The sequence below is a fragment of the Phoenix dactylifera genome, chromosome 9 (genome assembly GCF_051530095.1).
Source record: "Phoenix dactylifera cultivar Ajwa chromosome 9, Ajwa_hap1_PhDact_Kaust_v1.1, whole genome shotgun sequence".
NCBI classification, from domain to species: domain Eukaryota; kingdom Viridiplantae; phylum Streptophyta; class Magnoliopsida; order Arecales; family Arecaceae; genus Phoenix; species Phoenix dactylifera.
Genome location: NC_143198.1, coordinates 24,879,031 through 24,906,766, shown reverse-complemented (window position 1 = coordinate 24,906,766; position 27,736 = coordinate 24,879,031). Strand labels below are relative to the sequence as shown.

The 27,736-nt window shown below is 37.4% G+C and overlaps 2 protein-coding genes and 1 pseudogene across 2 annotated transcripts; 1 reads left to right on the top strand and 2 right to left on the bottom strand.

Annotated features, from left to right (window-relative positions):
* Positions 1-745: 745 nt before the first annotated feature.
* On the bottom strand, positions 746-2,324 carry LOC103709363 (reticulon-like protein B6). Its single transcript, XM_008794662.4, has 5 exons — positions 2,111-2,324; positions 1,816-1,996; positions 1,459-1,600; positions 1,310-1,379; positions 746-1,239 (listed from the first exon to the last, which is right to left on the bottom strand). Exons 1-5 carry the CDS (start codon positions 2,223-2,225, stop codon positions 1,070-1,072), a joined length of 678 nt encoding a protein of 225 aa, XP_008792884.3. The 5' UTR covers positions 2,226-2,324; the 3' UTR covers positions 746-1,069.
* An 8,192-nt stretch (positions 2,325-10,516) lies between these two features.
* LOC148702535 (non-specific lipid-transfer protein 2 pseudogene) lies at positions 10,517-11,352 on the top strand (annotated as a pseudogene).
* A 1,849-nt stretch (positions 11,353-13,201) lies between these two features.
* Positions 13,202-25,750, bottom strand: LOC103709364 (uncharacterized protein OsI_027940-like). Its single transcript, XM_026805517.4, has 6 exons — positions 25,590-25,750; positions 21,664-21,850; positions 21,410-21,560; positions 20,305-20,342; positions 20,160-20,220; positions 13,202-13,698 (listed from the first exon to the last, which is right to left on the bottom strand). The coding sequence occupies exons 1-6, from the start codon at positions 25,592-25,594 to the stop codon at positions 13,595-13,597; spliced, it is 546 nt and encodes a 181-aa protein (XP_026661318.3). The 5' UTR covers positions 25,595-25,750; the 3' UTR covers positions 13,202-13,594.
* Positions 25,751-27,736: the final 1,986 nt, after the last annotated feature.

Here is a 27,736-nt window from a genome sequence, read left to right as displayed (position 1 = left end):
GACATGGTGATATTAGTATCCTGGATATACAACTTATCCATTACTTTTACCGACTAAAAGCTCCTGAAATTTAAAATATAGCAACAAACAAGTCTGTAATATCTTCTACGCATATATGGGCATATAATGATGATGGAAAAGGTTAAAAAAAATTGGACAAAAGGCAGCATAGGATGTTTGATTTACTCATGCATGCAAATATTTCCATATGACGCTCAACTCCGAATCCTTTTGTGCAGCTAACTTAGATGAAAGCATATATTATATTTCTTTAAAGCCACAATGTTGGGAAAGTCATGCACGGGTTTGACCGTTGTTGGGGCAGAGTTACGGGCAGCCTGGAAGGATATCTCCTATGCGAGGCGTGTTCTCGGAGCCGATAGGGTGTGTCTTAAGGGGGATATTCCTCCTTGGTGGTTGACTAGATCTGTGGTGTGGATATGTATGGGGATGAACCCCCATTGATTGGTGAGATACGTCGACCGACCAGGGAGTTTACCTTTTTCCAGGCAGCTCATATGTTTGGGAAGACGAATAGAGCAGCAGACTGGGTTACCTCATTTGTAGCTCGCCACTCCGGAGAGTTCATCTAGACATCATTGGCAGTTTTACCTTCTTATCTGTATTTTTTACTTTTGTTTGACCTGGCAGTCTGTACTCACGTTAGAGCTATATAAAATGCCGTTTTTAACCAAAAAAAAAAAAAAAAAGAGTCATGCACAAAAACTCCACATTCCAGATCTTGCTGGCACCATTATTAAGTGCAATAAGCTGTCTTTGCAGAGTCAATGGTTGACATATTACAAACTTTGACATTTACTTTAGTATATTTTCCCTTGCATATCATCTGGGAATTAAGGTTGCCTAGACCTAAACACGGATGGTTACCTTCTGTTTTCAATAGAGTTTTCAAGATGAACAACTAGATAAAACTCTTTGGTTTTAATATGAATAGAGTCATTAATTGATATGGAGCCCGTTTACATGCATAAGATCTTCGACAAGGTAGCATCATGTTACTTTATGCCCGAGCCAAGTGTTGCCTTCCCAACAAGAAGCGAAAATAATTTTATTTGAATTTCTTCTCCTTGACTGGGCCCCTTGGAATCTTCCCGAGAACCTTGGAATCCAGCGTCATGTAGAGTTTCCTGAGGTCTTGGCTTCCCTTGGTAGCTAGACGATTGACTTCGTACTCGTTTCTCTCATATAAAGCTGCCAGGATATGAATGCACAGAAAGCCTACAAAAGAAGCAAGCCTTCAATCTTATGTAGAGGTAATAAACATCGATTAATTTTTCATAGAGCTTACAGAGATACAAGAGGCTGATGAAGCTGCAATAACTTCCTACCACTGACAATATCCAAAGGGAAGCCATGGCCTAAACAAAATGAAGAAGAACAGAATTAATGCATTGCCGGGAAAAGATCAAGTGCATATAAAAGGGATAGATCTTCTACCAATAGGAATTGCTTGAGGTCTTTTCCGCGAGCAATGTCATGGAAGATGGAAATGAAGTGATTGAGTCTGCCCTGGAAGGCTAGTGCAACTTCCTTGATGTCACGTTGCGACAAAATTACTTGAGGGATCTTGAAAGGAGACCTGAAAGAATGAGTTGTAGATTTTGGTATTACTCCATGTAGTAAGAACTCGTTATGGAAAATGTCCATGTCATTTAATCCAAAATATTTGCTAAAGCTGCTCTTTTTCTAGCTTGAGAGCACACAAAAGAAAAGCCTGAAACGGTCTTCATATTAGAATCTAAAATTGAAGAAAAAAAAGAAAAAGAAAGAACATAAAATCCGAAAGGTGATTACCGATCGAACAGATACGGCATATTAGACCGGATGAAGACCACAAGCATGGCCATCATGGAGATGTGGCACAGGAGGGTGGCGAAATGGTATTCGGCCACCGCAAAAAGAGACCATATCAACGTGGCCCCAGCCAAAATTGCCGCCGATAAATGTTTGTTCCGCCATAGCAAGATGTCCGCAACTAGAGAAATCAATCCATGCACGAGAGAGTTATAAGTTCGCGTGTTTGACTTCAAAAACAAATAGAGAATATTTAGATGGCTTCAGAGATTTGTAGAGAAATGGATTACAGTACCTCTTCCTCCACCTAAGAGTTCATGGAGAGATCTGTGGTGGCCAAGACGGCTTCTAGAGGTGGTGAATGTTGGTTGCTGCTCATCGGAATCCGAAGCATACTTGATGCGAGGCATGGCTTCGTAGCTTGGGATGGTTAGAGAGGTTGGTTGGATCCTTAATAATAAGGACTTGGGATTCCAAGCTCACAACAAGAGGTGCCAAGAGTGCAGGGAATATAGGAATAGCTTTGGCTTTGGATAGCCGGGACCCTGAGATTATGATTTGCTTCAGCCGGAGGTTTGCCATCATCAGGGAAGTCTTTGAAAGAAAAAAAAAAAAAAAGCACCTTGTTGGCTCTTTTTGATAAATGCAATTCACCTCTCATCCAATCAAGCCAACTTGTTGAAGACAGCATCTGAAGTACATAGCGTGCATATGCCATCTGTTGTCGCTCGTAGCTTGATTCTAGGGTCATCTCTTGCAAACAATTAAATATGGATAAGGAACAAGTAAAAAAGACGGGGGATCTCTTAATTTAAAGGCAATCCATGGAGCATGGAGAGATGAAAATCTATATTATGAGAGATGGAGGCATGTTGATATACATACAATTTTCGTTTTAGCGTCAAAATTTGCTTAAAAGTGTCGGCAATAGACGACGCTAATAAGCGTCGTCGTACTTACTTGCCTAAGACGATGCGTATAAGCATCGTCAAAAGTCAAATTCACAACAAAACTAGTGGCCGCCCCCCTCCTTCTCATTTTGCATCCCGATCAAGCCCTAGCTCCTCTTCTCCTCCCTCCTCTCCGACAACGAGCGACCGGCCCTTGTCCTCTCTGGCGCTGAGCGGCGTCCGATGCCAAGCTCATCTCCCCCTCCCTTCTCTCCGGCGCCGAGCGACCCTCCTCTCCTCCTCCCTCCGCCGACCGGCTGACCTCATCTCCCTCCGTTTGAGAAAAAGGCCGTAATTCAAAAGATTTTTAGAGGCAAAGATAGGTTACAAAAATAAAGCCTTATATCTTAATGATTCGTATGCTGAATGCTTACTTTCGTTCAGTACCAATTTGCAGCTTCCATTTTAATTTCTTGTTTTCAGTCCCTTTTCTTTTATGGGTCATTGGAATATTTTCTGTTCATCAATGAAGAGGTCAATTAATTCTCAAAAAGTGAGCATTTTAGTTTCACTGATGTGGGTTACCTGATGCACCACTGCACCTTCTATGAAGCCAGGTGCTCATGGAAAATATCATCTTTCCATTGTCATTTGAACATGTGAAACATGGATCTAACTAGGTAAGGTCTGACATAAAATTTTTAACCTAAATGAAATATTCTTTTATTCCGGTACTGATGATTGTGTGTGGACAACAAATATGAACGCTCACATCATGGATGAACATGCTGGAAACTCTGTAGTCTCAAAACCAGTACAAGGTGGTTTCACATACTGATTTTACCATGAATCTTAACCCATCATCTTCATGAAGCTCCAACGAATATGATCTCACGGAGTATCTTGGACGGATTGAGGTTGTATGATCTTTTATGTTTTTCAGGAGTATGATGGTTCTTTCAGAGAGATTCCAACATCTACCACCAATTGGCAAATCTCTTCGAGCAGTGTGATTTTGAAAATTCTTTCTATTTCATGGGTAATGGGAGTTGGCAATGGATTATCTTTCTACAATTTATGTTTACCGACTTGGGGAGCCTAGCGGTGTTATAAATGGAGGATGACTTCAAATAAACTATCACCATGGTTGAGTAGAACTTAAAAGAGATTAAATAGATATGTATAATGATCTCCAGAGATAAAAGCCCCATCCAGCTATGTAATATTATGCTCTGGTAAGTCTTGAGAAATGAAAAGCCAAAAAAAGTTCTTTTTTTTTGGAAGGTAAAAAGCCACATGCATATAATTATGAGGGTTTGAGATCTTGGATTAACTTAAGAGCTGCACTACCTACGAAGATGATATTCATGACATTTTCTAATCCTTCAGGTAGGTCTGGACACCAGTACCGGACTGATTGTTTTGCGGGATTACGGTTGCCGCAGAAGGACGGTCCAGCCACTTTCGTTGTGGCTAGATTGATTTATGTTATTTTATTTTATGTTGGTTGCATTTATTTACATATTGTCATTTGGGGGCCCTTTTTAGATTGTTTTCTTTGTAATGACCTATTTGTTATTTTGTGACCCTATATATATGGGGCATATATTTGTTTAAGGTTAATGAACGATGAATGAAAATTAGCCTCCTTTCTTCTTCCTCCTCCTCCTCCCTTCTCTTCTCCTTCCTCCTCTTCTTCTCTTCTTTCTCTCTTTCTCTCCTTCCCTACCTCCGTCCTTGGTTTCTATTTTATTATTATTTTTTTAAAACTTAAACTTGTGTTCTTAATTATAAAGGTATTTTTCGTTTGAATTGTTGTTTTTTCTGCAATTCAATTTACTTTGATTTTACTCAAGAAAATGCCCTAGTGGTCATCTGTAATCCCTCAAAGGCTTCTTCCTTGCTGGCATGTACGTTGCTAATCTTCCAATCTGCCTTATCTTTTTCCATGGTCACATCAAGGGATCATTTCACTTGAGATATGGAAAAGGAGTCACTCGGGAGGGGAAAGGGCAGAAGATAGTATCCCAGGCAAATATTTGATGTGGCTTTGATCGCTGAAGTGTGGGCTCTAACTAATGGGAAAAATTAGCAAATTATTTTCTGAATCCATATAGAGAGGAAAACTCTTCTATTCCGTGGACCTTATCGTCCATGGCACTCAAAAGGAGTTGGTTTTGATTGATGTTAGCCATGTTAGATGGAGGGGTTCTATTCCCACAACTCCCCTCATTCTATTGACATGTTCATTTAGTGGCTAAATATTTTCTTGCAATAGTAATAGTCTTCTCAGAAATTCTTATGAAGGATGGATTGTTCTCATTGCATGCATCTTTTTCTTTTCCAAGTCATTCCATATTGCTTCCTATTCTTTACTTGTGAAGGTGGGAATTAATGTGACTTTAATATCATTCCATACAGCAATCAGATTCTTTTTAATCTTTTAAACATATGGTACATCTCCACAATGGAGCGAGCACTTCACGCTTACGGTGATATTTAGTTAACTAGAATCTGTGCCATGCCCGCTAAGAACATCAAGGTATAGTTTGGTAGTAAATTTTTTTTTCCTAAGAATGCCTTTTAATGTTCTGCCAATTGATAAACTGAATTCTATGAGTTTGGTTAGGACGAATGTTGAATGAGACATATAGTTTCTTAATGGTAAGAAAAAAATTACTTTTATACATTGAATTAATTAGCAATTCATTTAGATTTTATTTATCATTTAACTAATATTGATTCTTTTTTGTGTATACCAGGTAACAACATGCCGCGAGGAAAACGATTCAGAGATATTAAGTTTCAACACTCTCAAGTAGGATCTTCTTTTGATCATTCCCTGCGATCCCAGCAGCCCGACGAGAAGGACCGGAGAGATTGAGGAGGACACGAGGACCCACTTGAAAATGAGACTTGTGGAGCCTACGTGAGGATGAGAAGATCGTCGTCCATTGCAATGAACTAGGGCAGCCCATCAAGAGGGCTGCAAGCATTTTATCGACTTTTCTAGGATCGGTTGCGCGGAAGGGTCAGTTGTGTCTGCTCAACTATACAAAATGGAATGAAATATTTTCTTCGTATAAGGTTGAGCTTCTTATAGTTATTGAGGTAAAGAATTGAATTTGCTTACTATCACAATTTTATTTTTTGATTTAACATTGTTATAACATTCTTTACTTTGGTGTAGGGTAAGTTTTTGCTTCCTAAAGAAAGTCATAATTGGGTGCTGAAGTCTGTCAACCGCAAGTGAAAATAATATAGGGCAAAGTTAAAAGCGGATTAGAAGCACGATGGTATGACAGAAGAGGAGGTTGCCCGTGTTTGTCCTCCTGATGTAATCCCTCATCAGTGGAGGAAGCTTGTCCACTACTTGTTTTACAAGAAAGCTTAGGTTGTGTATTATTTTTCAATACCTTAGATTGTATTTACTAATTATATAGATTACAAATTTATACATTAAATATATTATATTGTTTACTCTTTTTTTGGGAAGACATATTTCAATATTGGTAGAGCTGCATGACCATCTCAGACTATTCTTCATACTCAGGCTCGATGAGTTTTGCGAAGCGTAGAGCTGAATTTGTAGGTTTTTTTGAAATTCTTTGAAACTATCTTAAACTGTTCTATCATATAGCATATATCATGATATATAGCTTGTCAATATACTTTTTATTGTAGATAGATGATACTAGAAGGGAGCCTGGTATGGTGGAGTTTTATAAGATGACTCACACCCACCGAGATGGCAGCTTTGTTCGAAAGGAGTCAAGAGATATAGTTATATGTATTCATTTTTGACTTGTACAACGATATTTTTATTAGTTCTATTATTAGCATACATTAATATGACTTTTTTTTTAAAGATATAGGACAGGGCAACAACTCTTATTTCAGAGCGCATTGGAGAGTCATCATCATCCGATGCGGCCAGTCATGTCGAAGCTCAGGTGCTCGCTGAATTGATGGGCCCAAAGCGTTATAGTCGAGTGAGATGTTATGGTATTCGAGTTACCCCCACTCAGTTGTCTGCAGTGAGCAGGTATACAAAAAATGCCAGAGAAGGTAGTAGCACTGCAGATATTAGTAGTCTTCGGGCAACTATTAAAGAGTTGAAGGATCGCTATCAGGTAGAGTTAGCGGAGCTGAAGCAGAGCCATCAAGTAGAGATGGAGGAGCTAAAGTAGAGCCATCAAGTAGAGATAGCGGAGCTGAAGCAGAACAACAAACTTTGCATTATCAGCTTGAGCATATTTCATCTATGTTACAATGATTTCTCCTTCCTCACGTAAATAACTATATATATTTGAATACTTTACATAATTATCACTTATTTTGTATGAGTTAATGATTTTCATATTTCTAACTTCTAAAGTTTCTCTCTTTTTTTTTTGTAGATTCCTGATACTTCAACAGCTCGTAGAGATGATGGTGCTGAATTCAGTTCTTGATTCTTTCTAGACTATTTTTTAGAAAGTTTGATATGTATATTTCTTATATTTTTCAAAGTACATTGTAATTCTAAACTTATTATGTAAATTTAATCATATATGACAATATGAATATTTCGAATGACTTGAAATGTTTATGTCAGTGTAAATGTAATGCAGGTTCATATTGTTATAATGTAATTTATGACATGTAATTATATTTTTAATTTTTTTAAAAAAATTCAACTCCCGATGCTTTAAAGCGTCGTTAAAAAACATCAGGTTGGGCTGGCATGCTTTCGCCGACGCTTTAAAGCATCGGAAAAAAAAATTTTCATCTCAGATATAGCTGACGCTTCGACGATGCTTTAGGTAGCGTCGGGCGGGTATTTACCGACGCTTATAAGTATCAGTAAACGATATAAAAAATGTCGGTATTACTTCTTTTTCCTGTAGTGTAATAATAGTTCAACATCAGATAGATTAAAAAATTTTGTGGTGCTTATATATTTTTGGATCCATCTATCTAAATATTTGAATTTTCAGATAAAATCTTAACATGGTACTAGAGCCCGCCAATCTTGTAAATGCCTAGGTTTTTATAAAGGTTCACCTTTTGATTGAATTGACTGTCATTTTATAACTAATCCATATTGATTGAGAGTTTTATTCTCATCCATAGATTTTAATGGCTATTTTATGGTGGTCTTATACACACATAGCTTTCCTTCTCTATATTAGTGCTAAGTGATTATCCTAGTTCTACCCGGAACACAATATCTTTGTTGAGAGTATTAAAGCACATTATATAATGCTTATTCCACTCATCGCATGCAAAAAGATGGGCACATTTAACCTTTGAGGGATTGCATTCAGACAACCAATTTTAGGCCAGAAGAAAGCTCGAGTAGAGCTAAGCTCTACCTAAATCCAAAAATAAAATCTAAATATAAAACCTCCCCCAAGCCTATATAGCCTCTTCTTAATTAGCGAACTTGGTTCTAATTAGCTAAGCTCATGCCTGGTCAACCCAAAACCTTTAGTGGCCATATTTTCAGGCCCTTGAAATCCACCAACGCATTCTTTTTTCTTAAGAGAAAGAAAAAGGTGACCCACCCGTACTATAATTATATCCAAGTCTAAATATTTTGCAATGCACCATCTCTAATTTGGAGTATTTGATTGCTAAGCAAAGGAGCATAACTACTAGAGCATGTCTCAGCTCATAAATCCATCAGCTCACCTTACAATATCTAAAAAATTAATCCATCCTTGAAAGACAAATAAATAAAGTGCATTGAATGAAAGAATACTAATTTTAGTATGGTCAATAGTGAGTGTAGGATCTTATTATTAGGTTACGGGCACTTATATCTTTAAGACTCATCAAGAACCCTAAGAATTCATCTCAGACCAATGGAACTATAAAAGGAATTAAAAAGAACAAAAGCCAAACCTGATCAGCCATTTGGGTGTCAAGAACTAAGGGATTGATTGCTCAGTATCATTTGTCAGATGCCAATAACGGCAAACCATAGGATTTGGATTTGGCTTGTATTCAGACATTGACATGATTAAAGTCATGTCTCTATCTATGGATTTGGGTTGTATCTTTTGCGCGAAAGAATGATTCATTTTTTTTTTGCAATATGCTTCATTTGATCGTGCAATAACCATTACCATATATGTGCAAGCAGATGAAAAAAGAGAGTTCAAAGTGCTTGAAGATTTGTGCAAGATATGATTCAATAGTTGATGTCGCGAAAAAAAATCGATCATTCTTTCTTGCCAAAGATGCATACGCGTGGCAGCGGTGATGACACCTTGGTAGGTAGAAACAATCTGCACTCCAAAATCCAAAATGGAATGATCAAAGAGACGTGCAGATGGAGCACCAGTACCTAAAGGCCATGCCAACCATGACCGAACAAAGTCAAGCTTCCATAAATAAAGCTTTGAAATTTATCCTCTCAAATCATTCTGATGATATCTAGCTAATGAGAACGGAGCAGCTAATCTTTATTCTCCAATCATTACCTTCATGGGCCATAGGCAAAGTTACAGTCATTCTTTTTCAGAGACACGGGCTAGTTTCTATTTGAGGGGCAGTTGATAGATGTGTGAACTCTCCCTCGCCCCATCTCTCTCTCTCTCTCTCTCTCTCTCTCTCTCTCTCTCTCTCTCTCTCTCTCTCTGTCTGTGTGACACCTGTTATCATGTTATCAGTATCATGGTGGTGCACCCTAACCTTCATGCATGAAGACATCAATGCATGTTGTTGGAGCAATGATAGGCTCATGTGACAGAAAAGGGGCTTCCGAGAGCCAGGCCAATCCCAAAATACTTGCATCCTATTATCACGGACTAACCCAATCTGCAGACCCGAGGATTTTTTTTCCCTCCTTTTTTTTTTCCTCTCTATGCAGTACCCTGATCTACTCCACTGCCCATTCGCACGGGTAGACCTAGTATTTCTTCTTTCATCTCAAATTTGGATTAAGCTATATAACAATGCAGGATCTCATCCAAAAAAACTAGCGAGAAAGTATTATTTGTGTTTCTTGATTCTGTATAAGTATCCAAAATCTACCCAGCGAATAACCAATATGGGACTAAATACATGCCCGCACGGGTCCTCACATACTTCCCTCATTTAAGCCCTAACATCCTTATTAGGTAGTCAGCTCCAGCAAATACATATTGTAATATTCTCTAATCCATGGGTTATAGATTAGGTCCACTCTGATATTATTTGTAATAATCCAGGATCTCATCCAAAAAGATTAGCTAGAATGTATTATTTGAATTTCTTGATCATGTATAAGTTTTCTAAAATTTATCTAGTGAATAACCAATGTGAGACTAAACACATGCTCGCATGAGTTTTTACAAGCTCAATTCAATTTTATTAAAAGAAGAGGCTGCATCTTATATCAATCACCAGTGTAGGGTTGAGCCGATTCACATGAGGAGAGGTATATCATATCAAGGAAAGAGTTTTTTTAAAAAAAAGTGGAAAACAAATTGCACCAGCCAGGAAATATAGAGCAAGCTTCCAATTTCCCTAGTAGTGTGTATATATAGCTTAGTCCAAAAGTCTTTCCGTTAAAGTTTGAAAGATTTTCCAAGGAGCGTTGAGCCCCACACCCAAATTCATGATGAGGTCCGCCACGCCTCCACCCCATTCACATCATCACTGCACTACTTTAACCCCACTATGAAATTAGATGGCCACCGGATGTGATATGTGGTGGAACTTTTCATGAACCATTTTCTCACCTCCGCGGCAAAGGAGATCATCCAAGGAACCAAAGTTCATAAAACTAGGTTGGAATTAACTCTAGACTCGTACATAGTAGGAGTCCAAGAACGCATGCGAAAGGACCCTGCCATTCGGCTACATTGCCTGCAAAATTCCCGGTGGCTTAGCGTCTCAAAGTGCTGCCACCTTTTCCTTTTCATTCACATGAGAGCCACCATGGTCTATATAAGGCCCTCCTTCCTCTCTTCCACTCTCCTCCATCCGCCATTTGCCTTCCCATTCTCTTCTGATCAGTAATTACCATCTCCTTCCATCTTTGGTCCAGTGCTAACATGAAGTCAGCACCTCTCTTCTTCTTCTTCTTCTTCATCGCAGCTCTTCTCCTATGCCGAGCTCCGACCACAGTGTCGGTGACGTGCAACCCCATGGAGCTGAGCCCATGCGCAAAGGCAATCCTGTCGTCAGCTCCGCCCACCGCCGCCTGCTGCGCTAAGCTGAAGGAACAAAAGCCTTGCTTCTGCCAGTACAAGAAGAACCCCAAGCTGCAGGGTTATATCAACTCCAAGAACAGCAAGAAGGTGGCCGGTAAGTGTGGGGTGCCGATGCCCAACTGTTAATGAACTAAAGAGCATCCTCTTAATTTCTCCTTAATGAGTTAAGCATGGCCTTGTGATTAAAGGAGGGGAAAGAGGGTGCGATCCTTCATATATTTATGGATATTATAGCATACAAGGTAAGGTCGTAGCTGGTATGCGGTGTACGTGAGAGTGGTTCCTACTTGCTAGTTGCTATTACTTTGTCTTTGGGCTTCTTTGTGTGCATGAGAAAGTTTCGTATCGTGTCCTCAATTATGTTACTTTGCTAATGTATGAGGAGGGAGAATGCTATCTTTGCTGATAGTAACTTATTACGTAACTCTGTTTATGAGGTCAGTACCTCCAATGCTTTGGTATTCTTGGTCTCATTGTTGCTTGCTTCTCTGGAGTTGGGGTTTGGTAGTGCCGCCGGGCTAAGTTGGAAAAGCCTTGTTTGTGATTTGCCGTCTTTTCGACGAGCTTTATCCACCCCAAATTTCAGATTTTTCTTTCCGAAAAGGTTAAGATTTTTAAATATATCCAAACCCAGTTAGACCTGAGCCTAACTCTTTGACCCAAAGCAGCTTAGGTCAAGCTGGAGCCAGATCTACCACACAGAAATCTTTCAATATGGATGGTCTCGGGTTTTGCTACGTGCCTTTTACGATTTCATAACTAGGCCACTTGATATCCATGACTGGTCTGCTTCTATCGAGTCATATGATAACCAGCAACATAAGCGACAAAACGTTTGGTCCGGGCAAGGCTACCATGAAGAATAGCTTTTAGGGACCCAATTACTCGTTGTGATCTGTGTGGATACGACTAAAGTAAAAGCATAACAATTTAAAATCTCATCAAAAAAAAAAAAAGAAAAAACTAGCACGAAGTACGTAGCTAATGTGGGACTAAACATACATCCGCACGAATCTTCATACACTCTCCTCATTTAAGCCCTACCATCCTCGCCAGATTATCGCCAAATTAAGAGTTCAAATTCTGTACGGATCCTCACAGAAAGTAGCCAAGTATCCCTAAGCCCGTGCCACCAATCACCCACATGCGGTCATCAACCCTAAAATAGTGGCAATCAACGAAATAGCCGACCTGCCAAACCAAAAAACAGAATAACAAAGCGAAAAAAAGGCAAATCAGGATATTTAGACGTGAAAATATATTTCTTTGCAGGTAGGAAATCCGCAACTTAAAGGTATGAAGCTTGAGTCTGATTCCTACAAATCTAACATCACATTGTTGTCTGAAGTTATATTGCTAATGAAGCAAAAGAATTCACTTAATCCACCTTAGCATTAAAATCCACCATGTTTATTTAATACAGAAAATAAAGAATGACCATCAATAGTTTATGCCATGATAAGGCTGATAACTGAGACTCTTTATATTCAGAACTCTGATCATTTTCTTTTCAGCCTTCCACACAACTTTTGGACCATGGACCCTACAGACGAACACACTTCAGACATTTGAATGAATTGCATCCACCAGAGTAAGCAAAAGCAGTGATTCTTGAAACGGTAAAATTCGACCCTGAAATTTCCGGGCTTTCTCCGACCAGTATAAAATGTGGAGTCCAAGTCATGCAATCTCTCAAGAGATCAGGAAATGATAAGAAAAAGTGCCCCAGTGGTGAGAATTTAGCAAAGATCAGGAAATGATAAGAAAAAGTGCCCCGTGGTGAGAATTTAGCAAAATTCAGGTGTCTTCCAAGAGTGCCAACAGATATTACTAAAAATGCAGAAAAACAAGCCAAAGAAATGTTACAGAAAAGCCAGAATTTTTTCAACCAGGAGTTTCATAAAATACAAAATACAAAAAGGTGGAAAGGAATTTATTCTCATCTAGCTAGAAGTACTTGCTCCGATAGTATCATCCCTTGCCGGCTAAGCAAAAGAACTAGAGAGTGTTTCCAAATGACATCAGCCCTCAAGGGGTGGGGTGGTTACTGGGTAGAAGATCTTGAGGGGTGGGATGGGTATACAGTAGAAAGTAGGAGCCCTTCCTAATCACAAAAATTAAAAATCTCACTTCATTGGGAGACCTGCTCTCTCATTTATCCACTGCCTATATAGGCTAGCTCTTGTAAAGACAAGTATCAATAGTCTTCATCCGACTCATTAAAGGCATCAAGCAACAAGAATCCTCTCCCCAAAAGTAACTCTTTTCCCCTCTAATATCACCAGATAGATGTGCATCAACATATCCTGGTTGTCACTTTAAAAACACTTTATAGATCTTTCACCATAATACCAATCTCCGATAATAGAACACACATTTTCCGCCAAAGAAAAAAGGCAGAAGCTTAAAGTGTCACTACAAGCAACAACAAAAAAATACAAAAAATCCAAAAATCCAACAAGCATAGTTTAATAATACTGACATGCTAAAGTCTGCTTTCAGATTATCCATGGAACCTTCATATCAAACACATGCTGCCAGCCGAACCAAACTGGTTCCACCTGCCTATCAAAAATGAAAATGAGCTCCACATGAACTACAATCAACCAGTCAACACGCCAATGAACACGAAAACCATGATCATCTAGCCTTGTTCAGCAACACCCCAGAACCATGGAAGTGAATTTTGGCTGGAGGACTCTTTCATGTGCTTGGAGCTGTTTCCATTTTGGCCTCTGACGAGGCTTCTTCAGTCTTCTGCACATCTCCAGCCTTTTCGGCATGATCAACCTTTTCTGCATCTTGTTCTGAAAAACAGATGGGTTATTAAATTAATATAAGGTTAGAGTTCGTAAAATACTGGGAAAAAATATAATTGCACTGCAACAATTGCGCTTTGGATCTTCCACCCCACTACTGAATAGGACAGGGAATGAATTTCTAGTACTTAGAACAAGAGTTTATGCTCAAAAAGAAAAAAAAATGCTGTTACAACAGCAAAGGCTTGTGTGTTCGATCAATGCTTACTAATAAGGAAGTTGACTATCAGAATTTCCTAACAAAAAATTATATTGCAAGTCGCCTAAATTGATAATGTATATTGAGAATAATCATGGGTGAATACTATAGAGGATTGAAAGAAACCAGGGCCATTCTAATGTAAATGTTTTAGATTTGTGAATGAGAAACTTGACATTTTCTAAATGAAAAATAAAGGTATTGCTATCTGCAATCAGCTCCTTGGTTTCAATTTCTCACTGGGAATGACATATATCAATTTTGTATTATGCCCGGCATAATTTGCATTTCCACTTGAAACATAGTATTCTGTGCAAAATGCAATAGCTTAAACAGTCAAAAAAAAAGCACAACAATCTACATAATGGAAAGGAAAGATTAACAAACAATCATTATGGCAGATAAACCTAGAATCCCAAGCAAATGCAAAAAGGCAAGATGGATAGATACAAATTTTGAATCCTCAATAGGGGGAAACTAAGTGGAGGTCCAATTTGACTGATGTTCAAGAATCAGTGAATGAGTTATGGTTAGGGGCAAAATGCCAGACAAACCCAGTTTTTTTCCCTTTAAGATGCAGGAAACCCATTTCATATAGCCTCAAGGGAACCACAGTTGATTAAATCCTCTGATAAGGAATACTTCTAATTAAGTTGTTAAGAATTCTCTAATCTATCTGAAAAGGGAATCATAGTGCACGAGGCTCCTACCAATGCTGGGTTTGTGGAGAAAAGATGTACATAGCCTTACCCCTACATGGAGGGAGGTTGTTTCCATGTTTCAAACATGATGGAACAACTTTACCATTGCGCCATGGCCCGCCCCTCTATCCTCTAATCCATCTTGATAAATTAAATTACTTGTGCAATGTGCATGCATTTGTAAGTAGACCCATGAAATGCGAGACTAAATGCGTACATGAAGTACATGAGAAAATATGCCAAGTCCTTTCTCCTTAATAAATTATAGGTACTTGTAATTAAGTAGGGCTGATACGTTAAATTCCTTTCCATATCCAGATTGCTAGATCCCCATGAGCAGTGAGGGAAGGGATGCAAGGTGTCCTCAGTTTATCTGATGAAGACTTCGGGTGTCTCCGAACTGTATACCGAAGACTTGAGGTGTCTCCGAGCAGTATTATGAAGACTTGAGTTGCCTCCAAAGCATCTTACAGAATTTTAGGTGTCTTTGAACTGCGTATAAAATTAAGGGGCTGTTTGGAATCCTTCAAGTCAACTTAAACTGCAGCTCAGGTCGCATATAGTTTGAGTTGCTGGTGGATTAAGTTGAAACATAATCAATTCACCAGTTTGAATGGTGCACGACGGCAAGAGGCAAGATCAAGGTGAATGTAGACCTGGGAGGCAGGAGGGCTGAAATCTCCACCATCAGATCATTGTCCTGATCGGATATGAGCCGTCACTCATCAATCCTCCCTGTGACGTGGGAGGATCAGAAAATAAGCGTCCCTCACCTTGTGCATTGTCACATCAGATCTCAGCCTGCAGTGAGTTTGCTTCCCACTAACGTTCTCACACCAGATCTCAGCCGGCATTCTTGCACCAGATATTGCACTAGATCTTTAGATCTTCCGAACTGATTTGAGGCCTCTGCCTCCATGATGCATTTCTCCTGGCATTTTCGGTAGGGCACCGAAGAGGAGGGAGATGATGGTGCGGGATTGGGGATGGTGGGGTTAGGTGGCAAGGTTTAATGGGGCTCTAAGATGAGGGAGACCGTGACATAGGGGGTTGGGGCCAACAGGATTAGGAGGTGAGGTTGGGTGGATCACCGAAGGGAGACAATAACAAAGGGGTGGGGTTGGCAGCATCAGAAGGCGAGGCTGAGTTGGGCAAAGGAGAGAGGAGGAAGATGGTGACACAGGGATGGGGTGAGTATTCGATTGGGATAGAAGAGCAGCGTATTTTTTTATACTGCTCACCTGGCTGCGGGTCAACTTGCGATAGTTAAGACTTGAGATGCAGGCCTTGTGTAACTCAAGTTATAGCACGTGGTCTATCTATGCCTCTCCAAACACATGAAGTGGCTTGCACCTGCAACTTGAGCTGCATGCAGCTCCACCTACAGGGCTCCAAACAGCCCCTCAATAGAGGTTGTTAAATCTCAAAAGTGAGTATCCCACCCTCCACAAAAACACATGCATGCACGCAAATGCTACGCAACACTGTAGTATTTAATAGAGAAGAGCAAAGCCATAGGTAAATGCTCGATATAAGTCTAAGGATGAGGTGGGTAAATCTTGTGTAACTAACACACTAAGCTAGGAATAGAGGTGAGTAGGCCTGAAGGAAACCGCTCAATACTCTAACTTTGGAGCAAAGGTGGAAAAGCCCCAAGGAAAATGCCCAAACCTCAAAGCTTGGAGACTTCAAAGAATGTGAGCTTTGAAAAATATAGTGATTTGTACAATCATGATGACCAAAGCATTGATCATAGCAGTCAATGTTGGACTTAGATGATTATCACAAAAACTGAAGGTGCAAAACAATTGAGGCACCTTTGTTGCCATTCAAAGATTGCCTTGGATATCTAGATTGATATGCTAATATGAGTTAGGATGTCCAATTGACCATGCACTGTAAGTAATGAAACATCATTATAAAGACAGCAATGTTTGGATGGCTCTTATTGCAAAGACAATGTTTAAAGCCATTTGCTAGGAGATTGTAACTATCAGTTGCTGCAAATCATGAAGATTAAGGTGATCAAGTATTAGTGATGACGGCCTCAGAAGAGCTCAAACACAATCAATGCATAAATCACAATGATCAAGAAGTCCTAAAAATACTATAGGCTGTCACGCGATGGCAACAGCACGGACCGTATCAGCATGAATGGGTCTTTAACCTAATGTTAGTGTTCCCTCCTCTTCTATTTTTATTATTATATATTTTTTTACAGACAGCCAGCAAAAAAGAGAAAAAAGAGCATGGAATCTTCTCCACTCTCTTCACAATAGAATACTGTATGTTTAACATTATTCAAAGAGAATGAAATAATGTGGATATTGTCAATAGTGATAGAGAATAGAGAGCAATGAAAAGAGAAGGATGAAAGTACTCACCCAACACCACCCTCTTTCCTTATTTTGGGATCAGCAAGAGATGCTCCTTCTTTTTGCTGCGAGATATTACTGCCCAAGAGAAATCTTATTATGGTGGGTCCTTCATGTAGACTTTGTAAAAATGTCACTAATTGAGTCATGTACGATTTTTCTGGTGATTGAGCATGTCCTTATGGTGGGCAAGGTCTTGATATCTCACGGTGAGGGTTATTGATGGCATAGCAGTATCATAATAGCGTCTGAATGCCCTCAAAGGGTAGCTTCCTCTCTTATGTATACGTGAAAACAGTCAAGAACCACCAAATCCTAAGGAATCATACTTTCCCATCTACAGCCAAAGATTTGAGGCACACAGCTGATATGGAGATCTCTCTCTCTCTCTCTCTCTCTCTCTCTCTCTCTCTCTCTCTCGCACGCGCGCGCGCGCTGTGCCCGTTCATTAGATTAAGGCTTAGGAATATGAGTGGATATCAAAATGACAAGGGGTTTTGATTAATTTCTCTTGATTCTCTTCTTCTTTTATTTCCTTTCACAACACCAGCACACTTCCACATCTTCTAATGGACCCAAAGTGATTCCATACTTCCCTCTTAATTCATTTTCCTTTTAAATTCATTTATGGCAGCTGTATCCCATCCTAAGACTTGAATAGCTGGAAATATATTGAGAATGGTGGTTGAGCATTCTATCCAAGACAAAACTGAACTAAAGAGAAGTCATTTTCCTTCCCAAAGCTTCATGATTCATGGTTGTAAATCAAAGAGGGGTCGAGGGCTTCGGAACAGTTGGAAAGAAATCTAGCTCTTTCTTTTCATGACAATACTCTTTTTCGAGGCCACTAAGACCCAATGTGACCCCTCAATCTTTTATTTCCTTTTCTGGTCAAAGCAAACTCAATGCCCTTTCTGTGTGGCAACTTCACTAGGATGGTTAACAGTTTAACATATAAACAGTATGGCAAGTCTATGGGGTCGATACACAAGATCTTTTATGGGACCAACATATTTGAAGCTTGAGCTTTAATGCATGATTGTGATCATGTAGTACTGGGTCAAGTTTAATTGTATGAGATTCATACTAACCCATCAGGAAGCATGGGTCTGAACTCTGCTATGAATGTTGGATGCATGTCTTCTCGACCCACATAAGCCCTTGGAGGACAAATGTCAATGAATTACTATTCCAAATTGGCATTTCCAATCTGTCAATGACTAAATTCATGGGTGCAAAAGCACCCCAAACAATATGATCCATTGGATACTGAAAAAATTGAGTCTGAAGCAATGTCACAACCTAATCTTTCAGTAGATCACGATTTACATGACTAATCAAATTTGTCCAAAATTGCATTACCATGAATCTAACTTATCACTTGTTAAGCTCAACAAAGTTTCATCCTGGAATTTATAAGGTGAAGTAAATAATTCAGTATAAAAAGCATCTTGAGCCGTTAAGAATTGATGATGGCATCCTCACCTTCAGAACATATGCCATGAAGCAGTTCTAGTACAAACCCCTAGATAGCTCTAGAAGAAAATGTTCATCTTCATGTTCTACTTTGATCAACAACACATCAAACATCAAATGCTACTCAACTAAGCTGTACCATATCATTATAGTCAAAAGATAAAAAAGGTAGAAAACCTGCATCTATGTAGTGGAGAGGCTGCGTGCAAGACTGAGTATGGTGAAACTGAATGAAAAATTGAAGGAAATTTTTTACTTCAATTTCCTTTTACTCTCTTTATCTTTCTTTTAGCCCTCCTAATCCCCTTCTGTCACTACAAAAAATATGATAGAAAATCATATCTAGTCATCCATGACACTGGATCACCATCTGAGTTAGGAGGTTAAACATTAAGTAGGATGGAGACCACAAAAAAACAAAAAAGCATAATGCAGGATTGGAGGTTAAGAAATAAATTGCGTGAAGTGTATACACTTTTATGAGGACAACTAAGTATAAACATAGAGGACCCACCCATCGACTGACAACCATTCTCTTCTTCATATGTTTTCATTTTTATTTCCCCTACTTGTTTCTTTCAATAGAAAACAAATCTCGCACATATGCAAATGATTTTATTTTAAATGTAAACATGCACAGGGAGTATATTATTAAAGATTTTTTGCATGAATATCCTCCAAAATATACAAAATTGTATGAATAACCTTGTAAAATTATTATTTGCATGTATACCCTCATCAAATACTTATTTTGCATGCATACCCTTCTTTTTCTTTTTTTTTTATATATTTACCCATACCATCGAATGCCATTAAAAAATAAACGATTTAAATTTGAAATGATTGAAATATGCTTAGAAGTAGGCGTGCAAAAAGAAAACTTTATAAGAATACACATGCAAATAGCAACTTTGCAAGAATATTCATGTAATTATGCATATTTAGGAGGGTATACACTTAAAAAATCCAATAAAAAATGATAAAAATTCAGTAAAGATAATTCAGTTGTTCTTAATAAAAAAAAGTGGCAAAAGAAGATTAAAATTATCATGTCACATGATCTCATATTAATATCAACTCTTATAGAATGAATCATCTTGCTTTTACGAAATTCTCACCTCAAAAACAAACAACTCAACATTTACATATCACAAAAAAATATTTTACTATCTAAGCTTTTACAAATAATTAAGAATATATAGATGTCATAGATTCAAAAATGACAAAGATATCAAAATCAAATGAAGAATAGCATTACCAAAATGATCATCTAATATTCTAACTTGACCGAGTCATGATCTTTAAAAACAAATTGACAATGTGGCTCAATCTTTTTTTGACTTGGCGATCCAACTGAATCATACAAGACTTAGCAAGTTCTAGCCGAGTTTTGATCTTTTTTTATAAATTTTTTGAATGTATACTCTTCTAAATATGAGAAATTATATGAATATCTTCATAAATTTGCTATTTGCATGTATAGCCTTTTAACATTTTTTGCATATATTTCAGTCATTTTAGTTTTAAGTCGTTTATTTTTTAACGACGTTAGATGGTACAAGTACATATGCAAAAAAAAAAGAAGGATATACATGCAAATAGCAATTTTACAAGAGTATACATGCAATTTCATATATTTAGGTGGGTATATATGCAGAAAACCTTATTATTAAACATATGAAATTTCTGGGTTGTTACCTTCATCATCACTTTCATCAAGGTCATCATCCATTCCATCACCCCCCATGCTACCAAAATTCTGTGCAAGAGATAAATGCAAGGTAAGAAATGTATGCCTATTTGCTAATAAAAGAAGTAAATTTTATTTGGAAATATTCGTTACCGAGAAATCCATCCCTCCCACGTCAATGTCGCCAGCACCTAACAAACAAGTAAAAGTTAGTAACCAGGAATTCCATAATCATAAGATCACATTTTTATAGGTACTGAGATTAATATAAATTTTCAATTACTACATACACAAGTTACAGTGAGATTAATATACTACGGTCCTCGATTTTTGCTTTACATATTCGCATAGTCAACTTATCCTAATTTGGAGAACTAGAAAGGTGCTTAGTATCTCCAGAACATAATCAATGATAAAAAGTGGGTGCAACGTGAGGCATTCAGTCTTAGCAAGGCAACCTGAAAGCCTCAGCATGTAAAGCATAACACCATACGTTTTCATTATGCAAGATAATTATTTTGAGTAAAAAAGAGATGTGTAAAAACAAAGGATATGACTGTTGCGCTTGGACTTGGTTACCTTCCATGAAGTTTGTAAGAATGTAAGGCAGTATTCTCCAAATATGCACAAGTTTTGATTTACATCAAACGATGATTCACTTTAGTTCAATACCATAATTAAGTTTGACATCAAAACTGCAAGGATTATTTTCTACAGTACATAACTTTGGCATTTGTATTTACACACTTCAAAAGTATATAATAAGTCATGGTAACCATCCTTCTGTTGTACTTTTAGTTGAAAATGATCATACCCTCATGGTATACATCCCACATCAGGAACATCATGAAACCGCATGCCTCACATGTCTCTCATTTTATGCTTATGCATAATTTAGTATAGCATCAGAAATGACTCAAGACATTTGGAGAGCATCTAAATAGTCTTGTATAAGCCCTTTAAAACAATAAATATAACACATAGTTGCTTTTCTTTTCAGCCAAATGTTTAACTAATAGTTAATATCAGCTTACGTTTAGTTTTCATGACATATTTCGCTGAAGTTACTTCTAAATATGCTTGGTTATAGTTAATTCACCAAAAAGGTATTTAGAGATATCTACATCAAACTATCTTCCTTTGATTTGTTAAAGCGCCATTATTACATTTCAAGATACTTGCTGGAACCACTATTCCTTTAGCATCAAATCATTAACTAGAACTAATAAGATGGAACATAAAGGAGAAGCATATATACCATCATCATCTTCGTCCACCCACATATCCCAATCTACTTTCAGATAGTGAGGTGTTTTTGCATCACCACGTAATAGCTTCTTCCACCACCCCTTCTCCACTTTTTCTACCACACAGAAGATAGACCGGACTCCTGTGTTAATTCTGCTTCCCTGATAATTACCAATATGGAGGTAAGGAAAAAAATTGAAATGGTGGAGAACAAGTTCTAAAACAAGATGTTTTTGCTCCACAATGCTTAACAACAAAACTTACCTCTACATTTACTTTATCATAGAGGTCCATTTTCAACTCATATAAGTTGTTTTCAGCTCCAGCAGTTGCCGAAAAAGTGAAAATGCCATCAGGTTCCAGATTAACCTTCACATCTTTTGCATCAGGCAACTGTACAGTGATGTAAACCTTGTCGACCCTTTGTGCCCACTTCACTTCAGGATGACGACTAAGGAAAAACGAGTATACAACATGTCAGATAAAGACTAGGGGTCTGTTTCGATGCTTGCTGGTTCTTCAAAAACAAATAATCATGAAACATGATTTTTTGTAAAATAGATTTTATGAAAAAGGGGATAACATGTTTTTTCATAAAACTCACTTTCCAGGTTTTATGACTTGTCAATTTTAGCAAAACAGGTTTTACAAAAACAATCTAGCTACCATTTTCTTAAAACTCATTCATTTAGGGTTTTTGGTAAACTTGTTTTACTAAAGCTTAAACAGCGAAACCAAAATGTGCTGTTTATTGAGTTTTATAACATTTTCATAGAGTGCAGTTGATCGAGTTGGGTCGGGTTTGTGTCAGGTTGAGACGTAAGTAATCTAAAAAAACTGTCAATCTGAACCAGTCCAGATAAACAGGTCAACAACTCCAACCCGAAACCAACCTGTTTATTAAATAGGTAACCCAACCTGACCTATGTAACTCATTTAATAAACAGGCCAGGCCGGAGATGACACAATTAACCTGTTTACCTTGACATGCTTAAACTCATGCTGACACAATTAGCCTGATTCTGTTAACCAATGCTAATACATTAACTTCACATCCAATTAACATAAATCTTTATACAATAATTTATACACATAATTCTAACAAATAATTATATCCATACCGAGTTAACGAGTTTATAATGAATCTGTTTCAAGTTCAGATCATAATGGCATCAACTAAATGCAGGACAAGTGTGCCAAGTCTCCAAAACCAAAGCCAACCTGTTTAATAAACAGGTTAGTCATGTCAACAGGTTTATGTTACAAACCCAATTATTCCCAATACAGACCTACTAACTTCACCAGTTTTTGTCAGATTGGCAAGTCAATTACAGCTGTCCACCTGAATTCCACTTTTCTTGGGCAGCAGTATGCTTGTCTCGTGAAGTACAATAACAGTTCTGATTTGAACAAAGAAATATGATGGCAACAATTGGGATACTCCTTATAACTTATTTTCTAAATGTAGCTCCTATGGGATTTTCGTCCCAGTCAATCTGCACAAGTTAAGATTTTAATAAGGTTCTAGTTATCCATATCAACTGACCAATTCAAACACCTAGCCCTGTAAAATAAAATGTCAAACAAGCCAGTTTACCAACGTATTCAGAATTTCTCAGATAATTTTTTATTCACTTTACACCAAAAGGGTGCTTCTGAGTAAATACCTACACAATATACAAGCACAATTTTATTGCAATCTAGCATTTTTAAACAGACATTCATGATTATTTGCAAATTTGACTATTTATTCCACAACTTCCCTGATTTCTTTCATGTAATGGTATATCTTCTATATTTTATCTGCTTCTATATTCATCCTTTCACTTTTAACCTATGGCACATTCGCAAATTTTAATTAAAGTAGAAACTTGTATCCTCTGCAAATAATTACAAATATTGAATTGTCACTATACCTAAATTCTGTTGATCCTTAGGTGCTATGGGCGGTATGCTAATTTGGATGCCAAGGGTCCAATTAAACACATAAACAAAATGCAACAAAAGAAATGCTAAACATGACCTGAATTACACAACCATACAAAAAGGAAATGAACAAGATAGATGGGACACAACTATATGGATTCTAACAGTCCCATTAGTATGTGATGTATCCTAGAATGGGTTTAAGGTTTGATATTTCTTTATTCGAGGGCTTTTTTACTATAATTGTCAGGTTTTGAGTCTCATGAAGGTCCTATTTAGCCTGAAGGATTATTTTGGTCGTTATTTCTTTCTTTTACGTGAGGGTGCATGGGAGGGGCTATTGTAAAACTTTCAATTGTTTTCAGTCAAACAATTGTGATTATAATTCAACAATAATTCTTTTGGTATAGCAACTTTAGTCCATATCACTAATTGGCATCTACAACTTAGATAACTCGGCCCATATTTCACCAGATGCTTACACTAGGTCCACCTTCCCTAATTTCTTTTCTAAGTCTGTGGAAGTAAAATCCTAACTCTCCCAAGTCCAGGCTAAAGGATCAACAGACAAAGGGTGACATGGAAAAGAGAATGGACCTATTAGCATCATGTCTACATCATTACCACATGAAAAATCTAACCGTCTATCTTACTTACGATTGACTGTTCATGTTCCAAACTGAGCATGATATGCCTTTGCAAATGTACAATGCTAGCTTCTTCCACATCTTTATGGCTTTCTTTCTTTTTGTTATTTATGAAATTTGATGTCGTGTAGAAGAATAAGAGATTCCCTTATATGAACTGCACAGGTCAATTGAAATGGGTCGGCTCAAGTTGGTCCTCATAGTTGACGAATCCAAGTCACCAGAATGAACACTTGTCAATTGTCCCAATGCAGCTCTTTCATTCAGAGATATGGAGCGCACTAGGTAAATGTCCTCATGCAGCTCTTTCATCCAGAGATATGGAGGGCACAAGGTAGAGATATTCACAACAATGATAGCACCAAGGAATATATTAGCGTCCCCTTTTCTTACAGGAAAACTAGCAGAACATCTTTGTTGGTTACCATAGATTTCTTCATCAAAAGCAAATTTGAGCCCAAAGAAGAGACTTGGAGCAAAACGAGAATCTTGATATTATAGCTTAACACTTATTCCTTCTTACTGCAATTTACTGAAACAGGATTTTAAACCAAGCTCCTGATAAAAAAATCACTAAATATTTCCTACAAAAAGATCTTTACTTAGAACCTTTTATTAAAATGGACACTGGAAATCAAAAATTTGTTTCACAACGAAAAATTCACCCAAATGATTAAGCAATCCTGTACAAAAATTTGATATAGTCCAACAAATAACAACACTAACAAGCACATATAAAAATATCCAATCATATTGATCTTAGGTTCAACAGACCATGTTATAATGTTATAAACAAGTTGTAGCTTTGTAACTTGATTGAAGTCAGATAGTACATAAAAATCTGGTGAGCACTAGTGTATGAGATTCTAGAATTTTATGGAAGAAATTTTAGGATGAAAAAAAATCTTAAATTCAGAAAAATTGAAGAGAAAATATTGAAGATCATATGAGAGAAGGAGGAAGAAATAAGAAGAGAAGATAGAAGAGCCAAAGAGATGTAAAGGACGAGCCACATGGTGCTGAGAAAAGTAAGATTTGGCGTAGATAGCTAGAAATCCATGAGCAGAAATAGAAACAGAAGGCGGAGTGGAAACAAGCGAGTATGAAAGACATGATACACCCCCTCAAAGTTGCTTATGGAACAAGAACAGACATGCACAAGTTCATGATTAGATCCAAAACCAGAAATGATTCGAAGATTATACTAAACGATCTTTCCTTTTGTGTGTGTGTGTGTGAGTGAGTACAATGAGGGGGCACAAAGAGTATGCTACTAGTGCGATTGCGTCTCTAAACTCCCAAATACTTTTCATCCAAAGTTCAACCAGCTAACAGTCCAAGATTTCCAAGTACAAGTTTTAACGCATTTGGGTTCTAAATTTGGGTAACTCTGAAGCAAAACTTATAACTAACTCTGATGCTAATGCTAGGTTTAACCAATGACAATACTTTCAAGAAGACATACTCATCTGTGGCCACAGAAACCACCCCAGATGTCGTCGGCGGCAACGAAATGCCAGGTCAAACGCCAACCTTCTCCCCAAAATTATTTCTTATATGTAAAAAGATGGCTAGAAGAGAAGAAGAAGAAGAAGAAGAAGAAGAAGAAGAACTTACCTCATCTCGACTGGATACCGTCGACCGGCGATCGCTGATCGCCTACAGACCACCGGCCGCTGATTACCCTTTGATTGCCGACCGCCGCCCGGTCTCTAGGGTTTAGCGTTTAGGGCTTGTACTCGAAGCTTTGATAATTTTGGGATGAGGGAAGAAACCGAAGCATAAGGTACATGCGCCTGGGTTGGGTACCGGGTTAACGGATGCATGCCCATTTAAATACCGAATCCGATAAATAATAGTATTCCCATTCGAAATCGAACCGACCTAAAATTTCAATTCTACCGTTGACACTATAGGAAGGGGTTTTTTTTTTTAATGTTTTTACATGAATACTCTCCCAAATATCAAATTTTATATGAATACCTTCTTAAAATTAATATTTACATATATACCCTCCAAAAATACTTATTTTGCTATTTTATTTTTTTATTCTTATTTTTGTATTTATACTTACGCCATCTAACTCCATTAAAAAATTAACGGTTTTTAATTAAAATAACTAAAATATTCGTAATGGATAGATCTGCAAAAAAAAATATTTATAAGGCAATCGCAATGAGAGACAATAAAATAATTTCAATTCTATTATATCTTTTAATTAAAATAAAAAATAGTTTTTATTAACAGTATTAAAAAATCGTTATATTAGGAGCATTTGTGTGAAAATAGTGTTTTATGATGGTACAGAAATAAATATAAATTTTAAGAGGATATTTATGTAAATTGAAATTTTTAGAAAGATATTTATACAAATTTTTTTTCGGTAATAGACACCATAATAAATTTTGGTTGTAACTCTTTTTCTTTGTCTCAAATGCACGATCAATAAAGATAATAAATTGATGAGAAGTAAGTGAACCATAAAAATAGCATTTTGAACCGCAATTTTGATCTCCCTGTATTACCACCATGATGGACGGAAATAGGAACCTGACCTTATCACAACCCAACCATCAGCTCAAATATAGGTCTCCAATCAAGAAACAACAATAGGATGCATTTCAAATTATAGTATCATTTTGCTAATGACATTTTAGAAAAAATAGATAAAAGAGAGGCGATTAACCATCCGAGAAAAGAAAAAAAATATATAACTATCATATTAAAATTAAAGACGATTACTCTTCCAACCAATAATTTGTTAGATAGAAACTCGTATATTAGTCCCATAAAAGGCAACTGCTATAAATATTAATAGCTGACAATTAGGCAAATTGAAGCAATAATGAAAAAAAATATTGCTTATCAGCACCTATTCCTTTTGCTTTTCACCGACACAATGCAGGCAATCATTGGCCTTTACGTAGAACTCTCAGCATTTGTAAAAATTGTTAAACACAACATCCCATCACTGTAACATTCTTCACCTAAATGTTATATTAAAAATAGATCATTGGGTAGAATAATTGAATACAAAATTATATGATAGAGTTTGTACGACAGAATCATGGAAAATGAAAGAATGGAAAAGATGATATAGTCTCCCTAAAAAAAATAAAACCCACAATAATGAAGCGAAAAAAGACAAGAGTGCTAATATATTTATGAAAATCTTATCCAAGAAGTTGTTCGAAAGCGCAGACTCCTGCAGGCATGTGGCACCCATCAGGCTACACATGTCTACAGGGAAGCGAATTGTGCAGCTGATTGGGTCGTTTTCTATGCGGCTCACTATTCTGGAGGCTTTGTCTGAAGGAAGTGCGACACAGTGCCGGAGTCTCTTTCTGTTTTGTTATTTTCGGATTTTGTTGATAGTATCCACACCCGTAGAGTGTGAGCCGCCGTTGTACCAAAAAAAAAAAAAAATTGTTTGAAATCATATCATAACAACGTTTGCATTAAAGCTGCGAGACATTGACACGTAGATGATGTTTCATGTTGTAAAATTTCAAGAATAATATTTTGACAACAAAATTGACAGGAAGGATGACTAAACATGAAGTCATATGATGGAGTTAGCATAAAATAAGCCTAAAGACATTTGAGTGACATAGTTTTCATGTCCTCATATACTCCTTTCTAATCTCGTCAAGAATTACTAAAACTCAATGATTCTCACATGCATGCAGTGAATGATCATCACATGGATCAACTCGTTGCATTGCATCATGTATCTGATCATATTCTATCAAAACTCCAGACAA